This window comes from Lotus japonicus, chromosome 1 (genome assembly GCF_012489685.1).
Source record: "Lotus japonicus ecotype B-129 chromosome 1, LjGifu_v1.2".
NCBI lineage: Eukaryota > Viridiplantae > Streptophyta > Magnoliopsida > Fabales > Fabaceae > Lotus > Lotus japonicus.
Genome location: NC_080041.1, coordinates 96,652,043 through 96,669,169, shown reverse-complemented (window position 1 = coordinate 96,669,169; position 17,127 = coordinate 96,652,043). Strand labels below are relative to the sequence as shown.

At 35.6% G+C, this 17,127-nt stretch overlaps 1 protein-coding gene, 1 non-coding gene and 1 pseudogene across 2 annotated transcripts; 1 reads left to right on the top strand and 2 right to left on the bottom strand.

Moving 5' to 3' along the window:
- The first annotated feature begins 1,450 nt into the window (after positions 1-1,450).
- On the top strand, positions 1,451-1,523 carry TRNAK-CUU (transfer RNA lysine (anticodon CUU)). The gene has a single exon. It is a non-coding gene; the product is annotated as a tRNA-Lys (tRNA).
- A 576-nt stretch (positions 1,524-2,099) lies between these two features.
- LOC130728134 (uncharacterized) lies at positions 2,100-12,499 on the bottom strand. Its single transcript, XM_057579490.1, has 10 exons — positions 12,153-12,499; positions 11,103-11,208; positions 10,026-10,086; positions 9,654-9,946; positions 9,057-9,196; positions 5,983-6,057; positions 4,051-4,141; positions 3,443-3,646; positions 3,293-3,337; positions 2,100-2,647 (listed from the first exon to the last, which is right to left on the bottom strand). Exons 1-10 carry the CDS (start codon positions 12,339-12,341, stop codon positions 2,562-2,564), a joined length of 1,290 nt encoding a protein of 429 aa, XP_057435473.1. The 5' UTR covers positions 12,342-12,499; the 3' UTR covers positions 2,100-2,561.
- Positions 12,500-13,469: 970 nt separating this feature from the next.
- On the bottom strand, positions 13,470-16,389 carry LOC130713554 (vestitone reductase-like; annotated as a pseudogene).
- Positions 16,390-17,127: the final 738 nt, after the last annotated feature.

Here is a 17,127-nt window from a genome sequence, read left to right as displayed (position 1 = left end):
AATGATAAATTTTATTAACTATTTAATTGAATCAAAAGAATAATAAATAAAATTTGTTAATTTTTTTTTGCAATTAATTAGTTTGTTTTATATTTATAAATTAAAATTCTTATATTTTTGTTTAAATAATTTAGAATTCATGTTAATGGTAAGTTAGAAAAAAAGTACTTCTATTTTCAAAGAATACCATACTCTAAAAGAAATTTATACAAAATATTTAAAATATAACAAACGTATAATATTTTCTTCACTATATACACATTTTCAAACTTGAATGCAACATGAAGGATAAAATAATGGGTGGGATGGGTAGCTCACCAAATGAAGGGTATTAAAGGATGAAGGGTCAGAGTTCAAATCCTGGTAAATGGACTAACTTACTAACAATTAACAACTAACATTTTTCTATAAAAAAATGAAGGTTATAGAATGTGAGTATTATCATACATTTTTATATCTGTTTGGTATGTTGTATAGTATAAAGCATGATAGTATAAGGACTATCAAAATGCTACTTAGGATGAGGCCAGCATTCATGGAGGCGAGGTATATAGTGAACTATGATGGGCTTCGTGCATGGTAATGGTGGGGATGGGGCTACAATTTTAGTGGGTACGGTTATGATGGTTGGTGGCAGCCGGAGTATGGTTACCAACGAGGTCCTCCAGGGTCTTTTCAGTGGCGGAGGTCCGACATATCAGTAGGACAACCACGCAAGGGAGGGAACAATATGCATGATATTAAGGAAACAATGACATCTCCTATTAATAAAAGGAGAGGGAGGCCTCCAAAGAAGCATGGAGGGAGTGTGTCGATGGGTGGCTCGAGGAGGGGTCGTCCCAAAGGGAGTAGAAACTAACCAACGACGTCGGGTGTTTCTGAGTTTCAATTTGATCCGATTTAAATTAAAATATCTTATGTAAAATTATCATCTAAAGAAATTTTCTCAATTAACATTAACATGTTTTATTAAAGAAAATAGATTTTTTTTATAATAAATATATAATATGAAAAAAAACTTAAAATATATATTTCTAACAACCATTTATACATTTTTGTAATTAAAATTAGAAAAAGTTTCAAAAATATATTATTACATAAAATTTAAATTTTATATCACAAACGTCACCCGTGCATTGCACGGGTTACTTCGCTAGTTATATGATAAAAACATGTTAATAAGAACTAAAGTTTGAATTACATGTGGTAACTTGGATATTTGTTGGTTAACTTATCGCTTAACAGTGACACACTAATAATATTGATGACCAAATTTGGTAATTTAAGAAATTCAAGTGATGAAAATTTTAAAAAAAATTAGATGACAAAAAATGGAAGACAACAATATGAAAATGTACTGAACTCAATTTTTCAAGTAATGCTGCGGTTTAGTTTAAAAGTAATCAACAAACATAAGTTATATTTTTAAAAGACTCATTACTTTCAACATGCCCGTCTAGCTCAGTTGGTAGAGCGCAAGGCTCTTAACCTTGTGGTCGTGGGTTCGAGCCCCACGGTGGGCGTTTCTTTTTATTTGTTTTCCAATTTTTTTTTTTGGTCAAAAAATAATAATAAATGGATTTTCCAATTCAAGGTGTCTTCTTTAAATTTGTTTAGATGCGGGCTTCAAGCCCAAACATAAATGGGTCCTCAACAAGGATTTATTTCGTTCATCTTTGCCCAAAAAAAAATGATTTATTTGGCTATCATTTTTGTTCTTTTTTCTAAAAAACTCAAAGAAAGTTGAACAAGGGTTGTGTTATGTTCTTGTCATCGGTTAATTCATCTAAAGCACCTTCTAAAATCACGTTTCAATCACTAAAATTGGATGTGTAAAGTAAATTACCATAAGAAGGGTTATTTACGTTAGGTGCTTATAACCCAAAGTCATGTTTCCATCTCTCAAAATGAGCATTGTAGTATTGCTCCTTTGTGATTATGGGTTTCTCTTCCCTTATTTGTTTGATTAATGTAAATGCCGTATGGTTGCCCATATTAATCAAGTGAGTACTCTTGAATTTGCACAGTACCCATCCTATTCGTATCATTGCAATTTTAGTTAACACTAAGTATTTGGTAATTCAAACCAAGATCTCCAGTTATTTCCCAATATAACCATTTCCATGATATGCAAGTTGAAACGAACAATGCCCTCACCAAAATATGAAAATTGTTCTTTAAATGCCATGCACTTGAGCAACTAGAAACATGTCCTATGTGTTCTCTTCCAAATTTACTGATACACTATTCTCGCATTAGCTCACCATTCATGTTGGGCTCATTCGCAAAACCAAAACCAACATTATCTATGTCTGTACATATTATTAGTCACAAAAATCCGGTCTAAGCAGCAATATAAGAGCTCAGTGCCGATTTCAGCTCATCCTAGTTTCTCATTCAACTCTCCATGATACTATGCAGCTTTAATCAAAGTTGTTAAATGACTGAACCAAGGCTGAGTACTTTTTGAAGATACACACTTTAGCATAAATTTGTCGTCATCACTCAGCAAGTGCTCAGGCATGCTAAAAATGGCACTTGGTGCACTGTCATAGTGTAATTCAGGATGAAAGATGTGATGGAGCTGCCCATAACTTCACTTTCTTGTCAGCACTAGCTGTGGCTAAAACCAAGATTGGTTTATCTCCTGCAAAAGACACGATAGTTTTGAGATGACAAAAAATTACATGCTGGTTTGTATGAGTTGCAGTCCGGGCATCAAATTTATGGAAACATAAATACATATGCGCGACATCCAAACATATCTTGGTATTCCTCATATTTCAAATCACATTCAATGTGAAGTTATTTACAAAATTTTCCATTATCTTGTAACTCTGCTTAGCAAAGACAAACTGCATAAAATAGTTGACAGTGTTGAGAATTCTCACATTGACAAGAGATATTGCCAAAATAGTCCTTATAATGGGTAAAGCAACTCTCACCCTAAGCTAGCTTTTAGATTTAGGACTAATCCAAATTCTAAGGTATCAGAGGTTATCCTATATCCATTTATGCTTCCTACGAATTTCATGCTCCAGATGTCCAACACTGGGCATGAGGGGGGGAGTCTTGAGAAGTCTCACATTGACTCATTGACTAGGGTATGACCAAAATAATCCTTACAAAAGGTAAAGCAACCCTCACCCCTAAGCTAGTTTTTGGAGTAGAGTTAGGCCTAAACCAAATTCTAAGAGTCGGTAAATGTGCCAAAACAGAAATATGTTGGGAACAATAAATTACATAAAGAACAAAAAAGAAGTAGAAATTAGAGCCAGATTAGCAGCTTTACCCATTGGAATAGTTTTGGGGGCCCATGAAATGCATGTAATGTCACCTGCCAGAGAAGAAGATAATCAATGACTTGAAGATCACAGGTAGAAAATGTTTTTTTTTTAATTGCAGTCATAGGGAATATCAGAAGTTTGATGCTTTGGCATACCATCATGGGCTTTTTCAGCTGTATCCAAAACCTTTCCAGTCTCAAGACATAACCACTGCAATGTGGAACCATGGGTTGCAGCCATAATTTTTCCATCAGGGGAAATACTGAGGCGATCATAGTGCAACGTAGTGCCATTAGAATCATGAAGGGGAATTGGGAACACCTTCAGTGTCTTCGGATCCTCATCAAGATGATAGCGAACTTCAAGATACAAGGAAATATAAAGGTGAGAGGAGTCTATATAATTAATAACCTAGCCCACCTAGCCCTTCTGACGGCAATATGAACATTTCCATAAGATTCCTACTCCTTGCCTAAATCCACAACATCATCAAATGATCAAAATAATGAGCACACTTTTCTTTAACTACGGCCAATGAAAATAAGTAACGAGGGGGAAAAAGATCCATTTTCAGCTTTAAAATTTCATCAAGTACTACTATGAATCATTAGTAACATTACCATGTATCTTTTCTCACCGTTTCAAGTTTAAACTATTTTCCACTGCAGCTTACTGTGAGCACATGAGATTTTGGTAGAAAAATAAAACCAATTTAACAAGTGAAAAATAATTGTCTTTCGTATTTTGTGATTATATTGCTTACCATTGATATTCCAAACTCTTAATGAACCATCCTTTGATGCTGTGATTACTTGCTCAGAGTTGGGGGTAAAGCATAACCAAGTCACGGCACTCTGACATAAAGAGAATTAATAAAATCATTGAGCTTATTAAATCAGTCAACAAAATAATGATGAAAACCTCATGAGGAAAGCAGGGTATTAGTAAACAGTCATTTTTTTCTTTTTCAATTGCCCTAGAACAAGTTGAAAATGCTACAGAGTGCTATTTCTACTTTCTGCCCCATTTGATTCAAAAATAACAGTTCTCAATATTCTTGAACACATTTAATTTAGTCATTTAACACTTGAAAACATCACAAATTTGGAATAAGATAAAAGGAAACCAAATTTATGTTTATAGTCTATGGAGATAGAAGCATTTAGTTAAACAAAATTCTTCTGATTTCTCCAATCCATGAATTTTGTAGCAAGTATTACACAGCCAAGCTTGCCGGCTAAAACCAATTAACTTTCTATAATTTGAATACATCTTAATCTCTGCTAATTAACCTTTCTCATAGTTTCATAGAATGGTTTGTGAACTTAATCCCAGTTCTTATACATAGAGACTAAACCACATCTCCAATCATTCAGCATTATCTTATACCTCAATCATGTCAAACTACTTTGTAAGCTATCTTAGGTCTTTTGTACCCAAAAAAAAGCTATCTTATGTCTTTCTCTCATCCATCTTTCGATACCTCCATGGCTCCATCAGTATATTGTATGTCCAACTATTTTCCCATTATCCATTTTTTTTAAAGTTTCTTTCATCACAAACTCTCAAATTCTATGAAAACATAAATTTTAGTCTTCCTCTCTCATGTTTAGCTCACCATGGTGATATATATAATCCCGTATCATTTATTTACTAGGTTGTGAAAGTAACTCTTCCATCTTTAAGTGATATCTTGTTTTGTTACTAGGAGTTTAGGATTTCACCCTCTTCATTCTTAATGCATTTCACTTGGTTGATATCTCTTGCCTTTCTTTCTATGCCTTTAATAAGCCTCTAATACTCTTTTCCCCAACATTATTTTCTAAGAACTGGGATAACCCACCAAATACTTTAACCCATTTCACTTACTGATTACTGCCTTCTGGTAATCTTTCTTAGCCACCTTTAGTTTTTTTTTTCCAATTTTCAGCATTCTTACACAAGGGCCGCACTTATAGTACTCCTCTTTAACCTTAACCTTCTGGCTGCCACTTGCATCCCAAGTCCCAACATCTAGAACTTTTACCCTCTAGTATAAAGTTTCTTAATTCAACAAGTGTCTCTTTTGAAACCTTCCTAATTGTTTTAGCTGTCTAATTTCACACATCATTATCTTTCATAGTGCCTCCGGTAACACTCCCTCCAAAATCCTTCTCTAGAAACTCCTTTATTTTACACCCTTCAAGTGCCACTGTTAGATCCTTGAAATCCTATCTTGCCAAATTTTATTTACTCTCCTCTCGATATATATATCTATGATCCATATTAAAGATACCGGCTACATTTACGTTGGCTGCCCAAGGCCTAACACAACCAAGACCATGGGATAAGGCTCACTTCGTCGGATAAGGATCTTTTTGTTGTTGACATGTGCATCTATAACCAAGACCTTGCAAATCCATGCAAACTTTTCTATCTGATTTCCTCATTAAAAAGAAATCGATCTGAGAGCAACTCACCCCCACTTTTGCTCATGATAAGATTTCCAATTGTTTTCTAAAACAAATGTTAGCTAATGTAAAATTGAAATATATGAAAATCAACATATTATATACTTCCAAATATAAATGAACAATATAATGCATTTAATGGAAAATATATCCTTCAAGTTTTTTGGCTTGCAAAATTTATGTATATCAAAATAGGAGCTTAATTTGAATTCAAGATCACAAAAAAATAGCATTCTTATTAAAACCTTATGCCCCTTAAGTTGCATAGCACTTGAAACTTCCTTGACAGATCCATCTTTTGCATATACAATCTCCCAGACCTGCAGAACATTGTAAACAAGCAAAATAGAAGAATATATTAAGCGTCCAAAATTCAAATAAAACAAGTTGTAAAATTTTGATACCATTTTTCAATCAGAAAATATAATAAAAGAGTATGCACTTATGATGCCAATGATACATGAAGTGACTCCCCGAGGTCATCTTACTAAGTGTTAGACACTTGTATTAATACCTATTCCCATCGAACATGAACTAAAAGTTCTAACTTGTACGCGTTAACCTTACTTTAGTCTTAAACAAAGCTAGCAATATTTACCCTCCATCAATTTCAGTCACACAAAACCATACAAAAGGAAGCATCCAAGTATATTTAACTGATTTTGGCTTTAAAAATTGTCCACTACAGTTCAAATGGATATATGCTTTCCGCTATCTTGGTTTTGGAACGGGAAATTTGTTAAAAGACTAAAAACAAAAAGCGAGTATTATTATCTAATTTGTTGATCCCTTTGCACTTACAGCATTCCTTGAAAAGTTAAGTAACCTTTCACATCACTTAAATAGAATATTGTCTGAAATAATTCTAACTTCTAAACTGAACCTCAAAATATTTGTCCTGAGCAAGGTAGTCAAAATCAGTATTATGCTTTGATCGGGAAGGGGGGTGTTAACAGTAAATCGCATAATTGTAAGATTTAGCAAAATTCTATATATATATATATGTGTGTGTGTGTGTGTGTGTGTGTGTGTGTGTGCGCGCGCGTATGTGTGCATATAAATTCATATATATGCATATAAAATAGGTTTAAGAAGAAAAACACTTTAAATCACTAGGAACACTTTAATAAAGTTGTACTCATTAGTTCATAACTCATAACTAATAGGTCATAAAACATAACTCATAATTCATAGGAATGTCATACTAAAACAGCCTCAGTACCAGCCTCAGTCCCAGCACCACCACTTGACTTACCAGCCCTAGCCCCAGTCTCAGTGGAGGAGCCTCATTGACGGTGTCAGACCATTTTCAGCGGGAAGTGGGGGAGGAAGGGGGCTCGGCTGTTAAAAAATTATGGGTTTTACGAAGCACATCATTCCATCTACATTGTTCTCTGGCCATGCTTGGAGGTCGATGGGTTATCAATGACAATGTGATTTGAGAACTCAAACATCTCGGATAAGTTTTCCTCACCGGAATCTCCAAAACAGGGTTGCTTGTGCGGTGGCAGAATCTACGCCAGTGACAGAGAAGTGGATGGAAAGGATGGACGTTTAGCGACACCAAGGTAGAGGCATAGCGCATAAGATGGCAGTTCATTGAGACCAAAATCAGCGGAAGCTGGTCAAGTTTTTGTGCTAATGGGCCCAAACCCAATGCATTAAATTAGTTGGCAGGAAGCCGGACAAAGAGCCCCCGTAACACAGGAATTGTCAGATTGAGGGCAAGAGCTAAGGCAAAAATATATGTCCTATCCTGAACAAGAGGGATAATGAGAAGAACTTGAAGTTGAAATTGTATGATCAGGTAATCCACCCAACTGACAAAGTTTGTCAGACACTATGGAAACTAGAAAAGAAAACTTTCCATGCCACTGCTTAAACTATTGAGTCCAGTACTGTTAGGGGCTTTGAAGAATCAATGGGACACCGGTTAACATCATTGTATCCCATTTGTATCATGTTTAACATGTTTCAAACAGTGGGACCTGGTGGGATTTTGGTTCAAACTATCAGAAGCTTTTCAGTGACGGAGTATTGTTAGGTGTCTGCTAGCTAGAGACTTAGATATTTATGAGGGAATCAAATAAAAAAATAAGAAATAAGGATGACTCAACAGTTAAAAGAGTTTTTAAAATATAGTAATTCGGAGAAAATAATCAACATTATTAAAGTTTCTGGCACAGAATTATTAGAAGTATATATGATTAAATTATAAATATATTGGAAGAGAATCATTAAGTAGATATTGTTAAATAAAACAATGAGAAATGAATTGTTCTATAATGGGATTAGAACTATAGGAATAGGACCACATAGGAGAATGAGCAAAAGATGGTATAGTATACTATAAATAATAGAATATAAGAGGAAAATCATTCATGTATTTGTGTGGAAATTGGGGCCTTGGGGCAAGGAGGTGCAGACCCACGAAGATCTTCAGTGCTGAAATCAATAGGAGAATGAGGAAAAGATGGTATGGTATAAATAGTAGAATATAAGAGGAAGATTATTGATGTTTTTGTGTGGAAATTGGGCCTTGGGGCAAGGAGGTGCAGACCCTCGAAGATCTTCAGTGCTGAAATCAAGGGAAACTTTCCCTGGCCTTTCTAATAAAATACTAGGTTTCTTATATTCTGCCACAAGGATTGGACCCGGCTTCAAGAATCCATTTTTTTCCTTCTACATCATGATCTTCAGTCATCCACCAACAGACTTTCGACGTGTCAGCAAGCCATTCCCCCTTTTTTGTCATTTTTATTTCTAGGAGACATTCTTCATATTCCCAGCTTACACCTTCTCTAAGTAAATCAATGACAACGGACTTTCCAAGTTTCTCAATTGAAGTTTCTTCCTCAAATAAATTTGTACTCACTGCCCACTCACTATATTGAAAATTTCTTGGGCCAAAAGTTGCAGATTAGCCAATTATATACAGAGAGAGAGAGACTCAAATAGAGACTTAGAGAGAGAACAGTGGACAAGGAAGGTGATTGGATACACAAAAGCAGGAAAAGAATAACTGAGTCAGTTAACATCTTTCACATGATGCTTATTTAATTGAACTGTAATAAAAGCAAGAGAACATTTACCAGCATCAAATAGATTAAAACCTACTGGGCATAGACCTGTAGCTGAGGTGAGGATAAGGACTAATTCTGGAATTTGACACCAGCTAGTAAAGCATAGAAGACGAAGCTTAAAGCTTAAAGGCTACCTCCTATTGCATACTACTAGTTGTGTGTGTGGCTGTGTACATATACATCAAATATATTAGTATCTCCAAATGAATTATGGAGAACTGTGCATTAAAATTTACCTTCACGTCAGCAGTAAATGCTGCGGCTGCAATAAAACGCCCATTGGGAGATATAGCAGCCATGTTATTTTTCAATTGATTTGTATCCACATGCCCTACACTCTTCCCAGTTTTTCCATGCCAAAGAATGATGTCAGTCCCTGAATTAGAAATCAAATTTTAGGGCAGAGCTCGTAGAAAGTCACCGACAAGCATTATATCTAAGTGTAATAATAGTGAAAATAATTTCAGTATTTAAAATAAAAGTATTAAACACAGTGCATTTGATATCCAGACCCTCAGAAACCTGATACCATAACCAAAAGTGCTCCATTTGGTGATATAATATAGTATTGATACCAGAAAACTTTACAGTATTTTATTGGTCGAATATATTGGTCAAGAAAAGCAAAGGCAACATGCACCTAAAAGTATACTCAATGCAAATCATTTTAAAATTTAAGGACCTTTACCCACACAAGCTACTCTTGTTCCTCAAGGTACTTCTAGTTAAAATTTAAATTCCCTTCAAAGTTGCTGCATACTGTTAGGTGATAAGACCCCAAATATAAAGGTTATGACAGAATATTTTATTTTTGGTTTCCAATGCAACGATACCTTCTGAACACGAGGCAATTATTGTACTTCCATCAGCACTGCCATAAGTAGCAGAGGTTCCAAACAAAGTCAATATTGCTTTTTTGTCATGAACTTTGTGACGTTCCCACTTAATTTCCGGGAGAGGAAGCTTTGGTTGTGTCTTACTATCAGAAGTTTTAGGTTTCTCTTCTCCATACATGTAAAGTGAACAACCAGAGAGAGTATGAGATGCCACAACAACGGAGGACGCATCATCAGAAAATGAAACTCCTGATGGATGACCACCAGGAGGTAAATTAATTCTCAGGAACCTGCAATTCATGCACATGGAATATGATTGACATAGAGTTGATATGTATATGTATCAAGAGGCTCTTGAAAAGCACATACCTGAAACTTTTACTTGAAGCATCATCCAACTTAAACACTCTCACTATTCCATCAGCACAAGCTGTTTGTAACAATGTAAGAAAAAATATTCATTAATTATGCTCAATTGGTCATAGAAGTGACAATAAACAAAAAAAAAAATACCCCATTAAACCAGCTAGGGATATAAGGTCATAGAAATATAGGAAGGAAATTATGAAACGACAATCATAAATGAAAAGTACATGTCAACAAATGTAATTAATTAGTGACAAATAGGCATGTAAATAAATTTTGAGCAATATACCAGTTTTGCAGCTGGTGTCATTTGGGTGGAGCCTGGAGTGGTTTGTGCACAACTTAAGAGTATATAGTAGTCTCTTAAACATGTTATGACCTTATTATATAAAATTATGTTTATGGCTTGGCTGCTGAGCTCATGGTGTTTTAAGGAGTTTCTCATATGCAGAGACATTCATTAACTGTGTTTGTGCTTTTAAACAGTGTTCCCAAATTCGCCAGACCCCCCTTCGAACTGCGTTTGGGACACGCATTCTGGTTTTTAGTGCGTCTGCATTTCAATTTTTAGTGAGGCGCATATTGGGACACACTTCCAGGCCATTAAATGAAGGAAAAGGGGGAGGGGGGAGTCTATTCTTCTAAATTCAAAACTGAGCCAATATACTCTGCAGTGAAAATAATTGGAGAGAAAGATGTAAGGTGAGGGACTCCTCTCTGTAATACGAATAAAGAGGAGAAAGGGGGAGGACGGTGGTAAAGGGGGAGCAGGAGAGATGCAGTTCTGCAATACAGATAACAAGGGAAAAATAGGGAGGGATTACAAGGCTCTATCTAGCCACTGGGATGAGAAGGGAAGAAGTTTAAGGTTTAACTAATGAAATTAGTTTTGGAAAGTCACCTGTGATGGGTTGGAAAGGGAAAAACCAAAGCAAACAACAGAGAGGGCATAAAAAAAGAAAAAGAAAAAAAAGAGAAATATGACACACTTACTCAGAATAATTAACATGTAAAAATGTATTACTAAAATAAAAAAAAGCATATTTAGATTCAACGGATGATGCCGCTTGATTTGACAACCTGTTGCCAAATTCTGTCCATCAGGGGAGAAGCATATCCCTGTAACTGCATCACCATGGCCTTTCAAGGTATTCAGATCCAACGGATGATGCCGCTTGATTTGATCCTGATGTTCCGAAAACAAAAGGTTAGGCCAAGCATAAAACAACCATAAAATACTTTACAGAAGATTTAACGGTTCTCCAAGAATGTTGTGATTCATCTGTAAGGCTATTCAGATTACAACTTCAACTACTATTCATACTTTAAAAACAGAACACCATAGCTTAAGAGTGAAGACCTACAGCAACAACTCAACATTATTAAGCTTAACAACCACCCATTTCAATGACAAATTTGATAATTTCTCATCCATCAATTCAGAAACTAACCTAAAATTTCCCCAAAACCTTACTTATTAACACTTGAACAAGCACTTAATCAAAAGTCCAACACCAATGCAAACATGAAACTACAGCAAGTGAGTAACTTTCTTCAACTTAAATCTAACAACCCACACCAAAACCCTAAAAGGAAAAGGAAGCTTCTGAACCAGAATCACGCAATTTGCGCGCCATTACAGCAAATCAACAATATAGAGATTTTTAAAAATCCAAGTAACCAGCTCAAATTTCCAATCACACCCTTAAATGAAAAAAGTAAGCTCCTTTCCCTTAAATACTACCCAACTCACTATCATAATCCAAACCCCAACTCTCCTCAACCGGTAAACTACTCATTCTTCGTAAAACCGTGATTTATGCCAGCCTAGGGTCTACCAATTGACAATGTGAGGTGTGAGAAAACCTAATCTTCACAAGAAAAAACTAATCTTTAACCTTACCCATTAATTTAAAAACCAAATGGTCAAAGTTAGTACTAATCACGATCTCAAATTCTCAGATACTACAAAACCCAGTAAGGAAAACCTCATTCAGAGGCACACCCATGAGAGAAAAAGCAATTAAATTCTAAAATTGATTAATTCCCAGTTTGATTTTCACAAAACACAACCAATGAATGCAATTGCAAAGCGAAGAATTGGGAATGAAAGAAAACCCAAATTGAAACCTTGTCAGAAGAATGGGGTTTAGGGTGAGACTTCTTCGGAGGAAGGGGTTTGGAAACGGGTTTGGGATCCGGATTCGCGATGGATCGGACCTCCGATTGGCGGTGGCGGAAGTAGGAGTTGAAGAAAGCGAGAGCGATGATGGCGCCTAGAAGAAGCGACACCGCCACAACGGGTAACACTGCGTCCATTCCTGCGATTCGATTTCGGTAGCAAAATGGAAGTGAGTGAGGTTGAGGTTGAGGTTTTCGTTGATGGAAATGGAAATGGCGGGGTTTTATACATGGCGATGGAAGTGCTGGGTTTGAGTGTTGTACAGTACACGTGGATTCTTATAGCACTGTCCATTAAGTCTTCATGATTCCTAGAAAGAAAGAAGATAGAACATGAGTTATTCTAGTTTTCAAAAGATAAAATTGTTAGTTTTACTTTTAAAACATGGAAAGTGATCAATGGTGTATCCTTGTAAGATGAAAAATTATGATCAAATTAGGGTAAAAATCTACATTTACTCCAATAGCAATTACTTGCTTCTTTCATTTATAACATTGGAATGCTACTATGTCTCGGGAGCAAAATAATGCATCCGATTATTTGATAAAGTAAGTTGTGCGTGAAGGATCTTCGCGACATGTTTGGCGGTTGCAGTCGTCGGTGAATATAGAATATCTATGTTATGATATCCTTAGTTAGTTTGCGTGTTTTGTAGTCTTCCTTTTGTAACAAAAAAAATATTGGCACATGTTAGAGGTGCTTTCCCCTTTGATAGTGAATATCATTTGGTTATGTTGGGCTTTTTCTATGGTTGTGGATTTAGGATTTCGTTCTGTTTATTTTGAGATTGGCTGCATACAGCTGTTTGAGATTTAGAGGAACGTCACAACAAAGTCATCATATGTCTTTTTTAGTTCAGGATTGTCGTTTGATTTAATAGAACTTTCTTTTGCCGGTAGAAACGACAATAGCGCTGCAGATTTCTTGGCTAATAATTTTTTTTCTTTTCAGAACTTGATTTGGATTGAGGAGGTACCTTCAGAAGAACATGATCCTCTTATCTATCAAGATGTATTAGTCTCTAGGCATGCTTCTTTCGTTTGATTCATGCAAGTTACTTATAAAAAAAATTAATTAACACATGTTTTATGTATGGTTAGTTTTTCCATTTTGTCAATTTGGAGTGTTACCAAACAAGAATTTCAAACAAGAATCGGATTTAATCACAATGGAAATGCAAATATCAATTAATCAAATCATGATTACAATCAAAACATAGTTAGGAACAATTTTCCTTTACTTCATTGTTTCCTTTACTACAGAGATTAAAGATATCCCCTTTCCTTGCAGCATTGAATTGCATCCTCGAACATTTCCTCAAGGCCATGCTTGAACTCGAAACCTGCATCCAGAAGTTTCTTTGAGACTAAACTTGCCAACTTTAATTTCTTTCAGCTAACTAGAAGAAGAAAATAGTCCAAATATTTGTTATACATTGACATCAGAAGAGATCATATATATTTAATAAAGCATTTTACAAGGAGAAGGACAATAGGACTCACTCTACTCTGTGGTATGATATTCTGGATATTTGGCTGAAAGAAGTTCAAACATCTCTTCAATAGTTAAAGTGAATTGTGAGCAATTATATCTCCCCTTTGGATGATGCTCAAGCAGGAAAATATGTGCTCTAGCCACATCATCCACATGTACCATATGAAAAAGAGTGATCTCAATTTGTTCCTTCTTCCCTGTCTCACAGTTTCTTTTACTTAGAAAATCTAAGGAATTTGAAGTATTGATAAAGTACATGACATGTAGTAAATTAGTGTCCACAGAGTTATGAGGAAATAGTTTACTTTCTCCATTTAAGCTGAATTTTAAGTCAAAATAGTTATACAGACCAATAACCTATTTAATGAGGATGACACAATTTAATCAATAAGATTGGGAAGGTTGAAAAGTCTCACATTAACTAGAGATATTGTCAAATAAGTGTTTATAAACGGTAGAGAAATCTCTACCGATAAACTATTTTTTGAGGTACAGTTAGGACATACCCAAGTTCTAAGATACTTAACCCGAATTCTAATAGGGAATGATACACTAAATGGGTACTGATGATTCCATTCCACTAGTACCAGTAATATCCTTATGAAACATTCATGGTGGTAGAGTTTACCTTTAAATGATTCAAATCAAACTCAATTTTTGAGCCTGTAATCAAAACAAAAAATGGAAGAAACTTGAGATGAAATTGAATAAGCTGTAGCATTCATACCTAACATTAAAACCAGAGCTACCTGAACTGAGCTAGGAAGCTGAGGACAAATCCATCCTCCAACAAATAAAGTAGGTGTGAGAATCACAACATCCAACCCATGTTTTTCCTCATATTCAAGCACTGCTTTCTCTGCCAATGTCTTGGAAACTATATATGAGCAACCAAAAGGTTTCAACTTTCTAACCAACTCTAAGTCACTCTAATGGAGTGTATAGCACTCTGTTAGGAATATATGATGTATTGTACTATTAGGATTAGGCAGAAGTAGCTTATTGTGTAAGCTGCTAGTCTTAGTTATAAATAGATCAATTGTGTACTGTGTCAATTACCAATTATCATAATAACAAAATTCAGTTAGAAAGCTTTCTCTCTCTTCTCTCCTTTCTCTCTCTTCTCTCTTTTCTGTTTTGTTTCTTTACACACAGTTCTACTGCAGATGGGCTTTGAAGGCAGTAAGTGTGATCCTTCTCTCTTCATTATGCACAAGTCTAATGCTGTCGTGTATGCACTCATCTATGTAGATGATATAATTTTTACTGGTAGCTCTCCTTCCTTGATTAATGAGATTATCACTCATCTTGACACTACCTTTGCTCTGAAAAGATTGGGTCCTTTGAATTATTTTCTGGGAATTGAAGTCAAAAGAACTGCCACAGGAGGATTATTCATGACACAACAGAAATACATCAGGGATTTGCTTGACAAAGCAAAGATGCAGGGTTGTAATCCACTTCCTACTCCTATGGTCAGCACCTCTAGACTTTCCAAGGATCAAGGTATACCATTTCAGGATCCAACACATTATAGAAGCATAGTAGGAGCCTTGCAGTACCTTACAATTACTAGACCTGACATAAGCTTTCCAGTCAACAAAGTTTGTCAGTTTATGGCATCACCCCTGGATACTCATTGGGGAGCAGTAAAGAGAATTCTGAGGTATCTTCATGGTACAATTTCTTATGGTCTTCATATGAAGCCAGCCCTTAACTATCCTTTACAATTAAGGGGATTCACAGATGCAGACTGGGCTACTGATGCTGATGACAGAAGGTCAGCTTCAGGAGCAGCTCTTTATCTTGGTCCCAACTTAATTTCTTGGTGGTCCAAGAAGCAACAAGTGGTTGCCCGCAGTAGCACAGAGGCCGAATACAGGAGCCTTGCACACCTTACAGCAGAAATTCTTTGGGTTCAATCTTTACTGCAGGAACTCAAAGTCTCAGCCTCCACACCTCAGCTTTACTGTGACAATCAGTCCACAGTTGCTCTTGCTCACAATCCAGTTCTACATGCCAGAACAAAGCACATTGAGCTTGATTTGTTTTTTGTCCGAGAGAAAGTGCTCCAAAAGCAAATTCAGGTCCAACATTTGCCAGCAGATCTGCAGATAGCAGATACCATGACTAAACCTCTGCCTACAACTAGATTTCTTACCTTAAGGAACAAGCTGACTGTGTGTGATGCTGCACACACACCCAGTGCAGCTTGAGGGGGGAGTAATGGAGTGTATAGCACTCTGTTAGGAATATATGATGTATTGTACTATTAGGATTAAGCAGAAGTAGCTTATTGTGTAAGCTGCTAGTCTTAGTTATAAATAGATCAATTGTGTACTGTGTCAATTACCAATTATGATAATAACAAAATTCAGTTAGAAAGCTTTCTCTCTCTTCTCTCCTTTCTCTCTCTTCTCTCTTTTCTGTTTTGTTTCTGTTACACTCCAATAACTCTCATCCAATCCTTCTTCATCATCTTTGCCACTGAAGTAATTAACAGCAGAGCTACTAGAAGTGTAATTGTAAACAACCCTCTTCAGTCTTCACAGTGCTTGAATTTAAGCATGCTTTGAGAATTCCTAGAGCTCCATCAATGGTTCTTTTGGTCACTATTTCCTCAGGCTCTTTTACTCCATCTCGTCCCCATATTACTCCACAGTTCGGTAAGAAGCTACATTTGGTCCTCATCTTGATAGATAATTTTTTTTACTATAATAAGAAACAAAAACAATTACACCATAAACCTCAAATCTGTTAAAATCTAACGAGAACAAGAACCCTACTAGCTCTTTCACATTACAAAACACAAATTGCACAATACAGATCTTTCACACCTACTTGGAATTTCAATTTTGATGCCAACACCTACACATCATTCTTATTGTTTAAAAAGTATGGTGTAGCTGTAATATTCTCCAATCCTCTGCCGTTGTCTGATAAAAAAGTGTCAAGCAAAGATCGATTCCTGAATTGAGTATCAATTAACACTTTCTAGCTTCTTTGTTGCAATGATATACCACAATTGTGAAGGAAAACTCTGAACTTTAATTAAAAGCTCTAGAACGAAAGGAGAACCAATAAAAGAAAATCAGGAAAATGATAGAATTAGAAGCTCACGAAATTATCTGCAAGTGTATATTATTTATACAAGATGAAAATAATAATAAAATCTACAAAATTTTACATATAATATGTACATCAAATATCCCAACCTAACAATAAGGTGATGGTCTAGACCGATAGGCAAGCAAGGTTCCTCCCATTAAGGGTGAGAACAAGTTCACCTTCCGAAAAGTCGTATATGTTACAATCAAATTTTACTAAATTAGTTTACACTCATAGACAAAAAAAAAATGGCTCAACCCATTGAATACCAAACTAATTAACACCCAAAAAAGATGGATCAAAGGGATCTCTTTTGTAACA